The sequence below is a fragment of the Trypanosoma theileri genome (assembly GCF_002087225.1).
Source record: "Trypanosoma theileri isolate Edinburgh chromosome Unknown TM35_Tth_44_V1, whole genome shotgun sequence".
Classification (NCBI taxonomy): Eukaryota; Euglenozoa; class Kinetoplastea; order Trypanosomatida; family Trypanosomatidae; genus Trypanosoma; species Trypanosoma theileri.
In genome coordinates this window covers 136,618-137,688 of record NW_021639886.1, presented here as the reverse complement: position 1 = coordinate 137,688, position 1,071 = coordinate 136,618, and the positions used below count along the sequence as shown (strand labels likewise).

Below are 1,071 nucleotides of genomic sequence, written 5' to 3'. Positions count from 1 at the left end.
GATGGATATCTATGCTTCTGCGTGGATCTATCTGTCTCTATTTGCCTGTATTTGATCTGTCAAATCCGTAGTGTGATATCCTACAGTAAAAAAAGAAAAAAAAAACACCAAGAGAAAGAAAACAACAACAACAACAACAGCAATAACACACAAATAAAAAGAAAACTAGCAGCAGAGTTAAAAAAAAAAAGGTATAGACGTACACATGCCACAACAACGAGCACATTTGTTGAAACATTTAAAGGCAAAAAAGAACAAAAAAACAACTTCTATGGAGACAGAAAAAAATACCACTATCCTATGGGGTTTTGCGGTATTCATCATCTATATATATTTCCCTCATCCCTTCATTCTTGTTTCACCGCTAATCACTTTTTCTTTTTTCTCTTGGCTGCCATGGCCTTCTGAGTGACATTACTCTTCTTCACTCTATGAACTCTATTCAATTTAGCCTTGGGTCGTGTGGGCTGCAATTTTCGCCTCGGTTGTGGCTTTTGTTTTGCACTACCTCGAGTAGTGACAGCCTTCTTTTCCATGACTGCAGTTTCTTTTCGAGTTACTCCTGTTCTCTGTGGTGTTTTCTTTCCTTTACCATTTACACTTCCTCTTTTTGGTCTTTGCTTCGTATCAGGCGAGTTTGATACTCGTGCGGTTGTGGAGGATGATGTTTTTGCTACTACCACTGCAGGTGAGGTGAAATTTATCTTTTCACCACTTATTACGGGAGTCTTAACAGCGGCCTTTCCTGCTGCTGTAGTTTTGATCTTTCGTGATGCCGCTGTTCGTTGTCTTGCTGGGGGTTTACCTTTTAAATCTTCACGTACCAATTCAGCCGTCCACTCCTTTACCTGCTCACAGAGACTTTCAAAGAAGGAGCAACCATTGCTCATCCTTTTTTTCAATTCTTTTCGTGTCTGTTCATTGCGTCTTGCCGCAATTTCATAAGGCTTACGATGTGTAATAGGAAGACTTTTCCAGTTGCGTCGACATGCATTTAAAAAAACGGCATCTTGTTCAAAATCTCCATTCATATTATTATTATTATTATTATTATTATTATTATTATTATTA

The 1,071-nt window shown here is 38.2% G+C and overlaps 1 protein-coding gene across 1 annotated transcript; it reads right to left on the bottom strand.

Moving 5' to 3' along the window:
• Window positions 1-368: 368 nt before the first annotated feature.
• TM35_000441520 (uncharacterized protein) lies at window positions 369-1,070 on the bottom strand (the record flags this gene model as incomplete). Its single annotated transcript, XM_029030161.1, has 1 exon — window positions 369-1,070. A coding segment is annotated over one exon (702 nt), but the record flags the coding sequence as incomplete, so codon positions are not given.
• Window position 1,071: the final 1 nt, after the last annotated feature.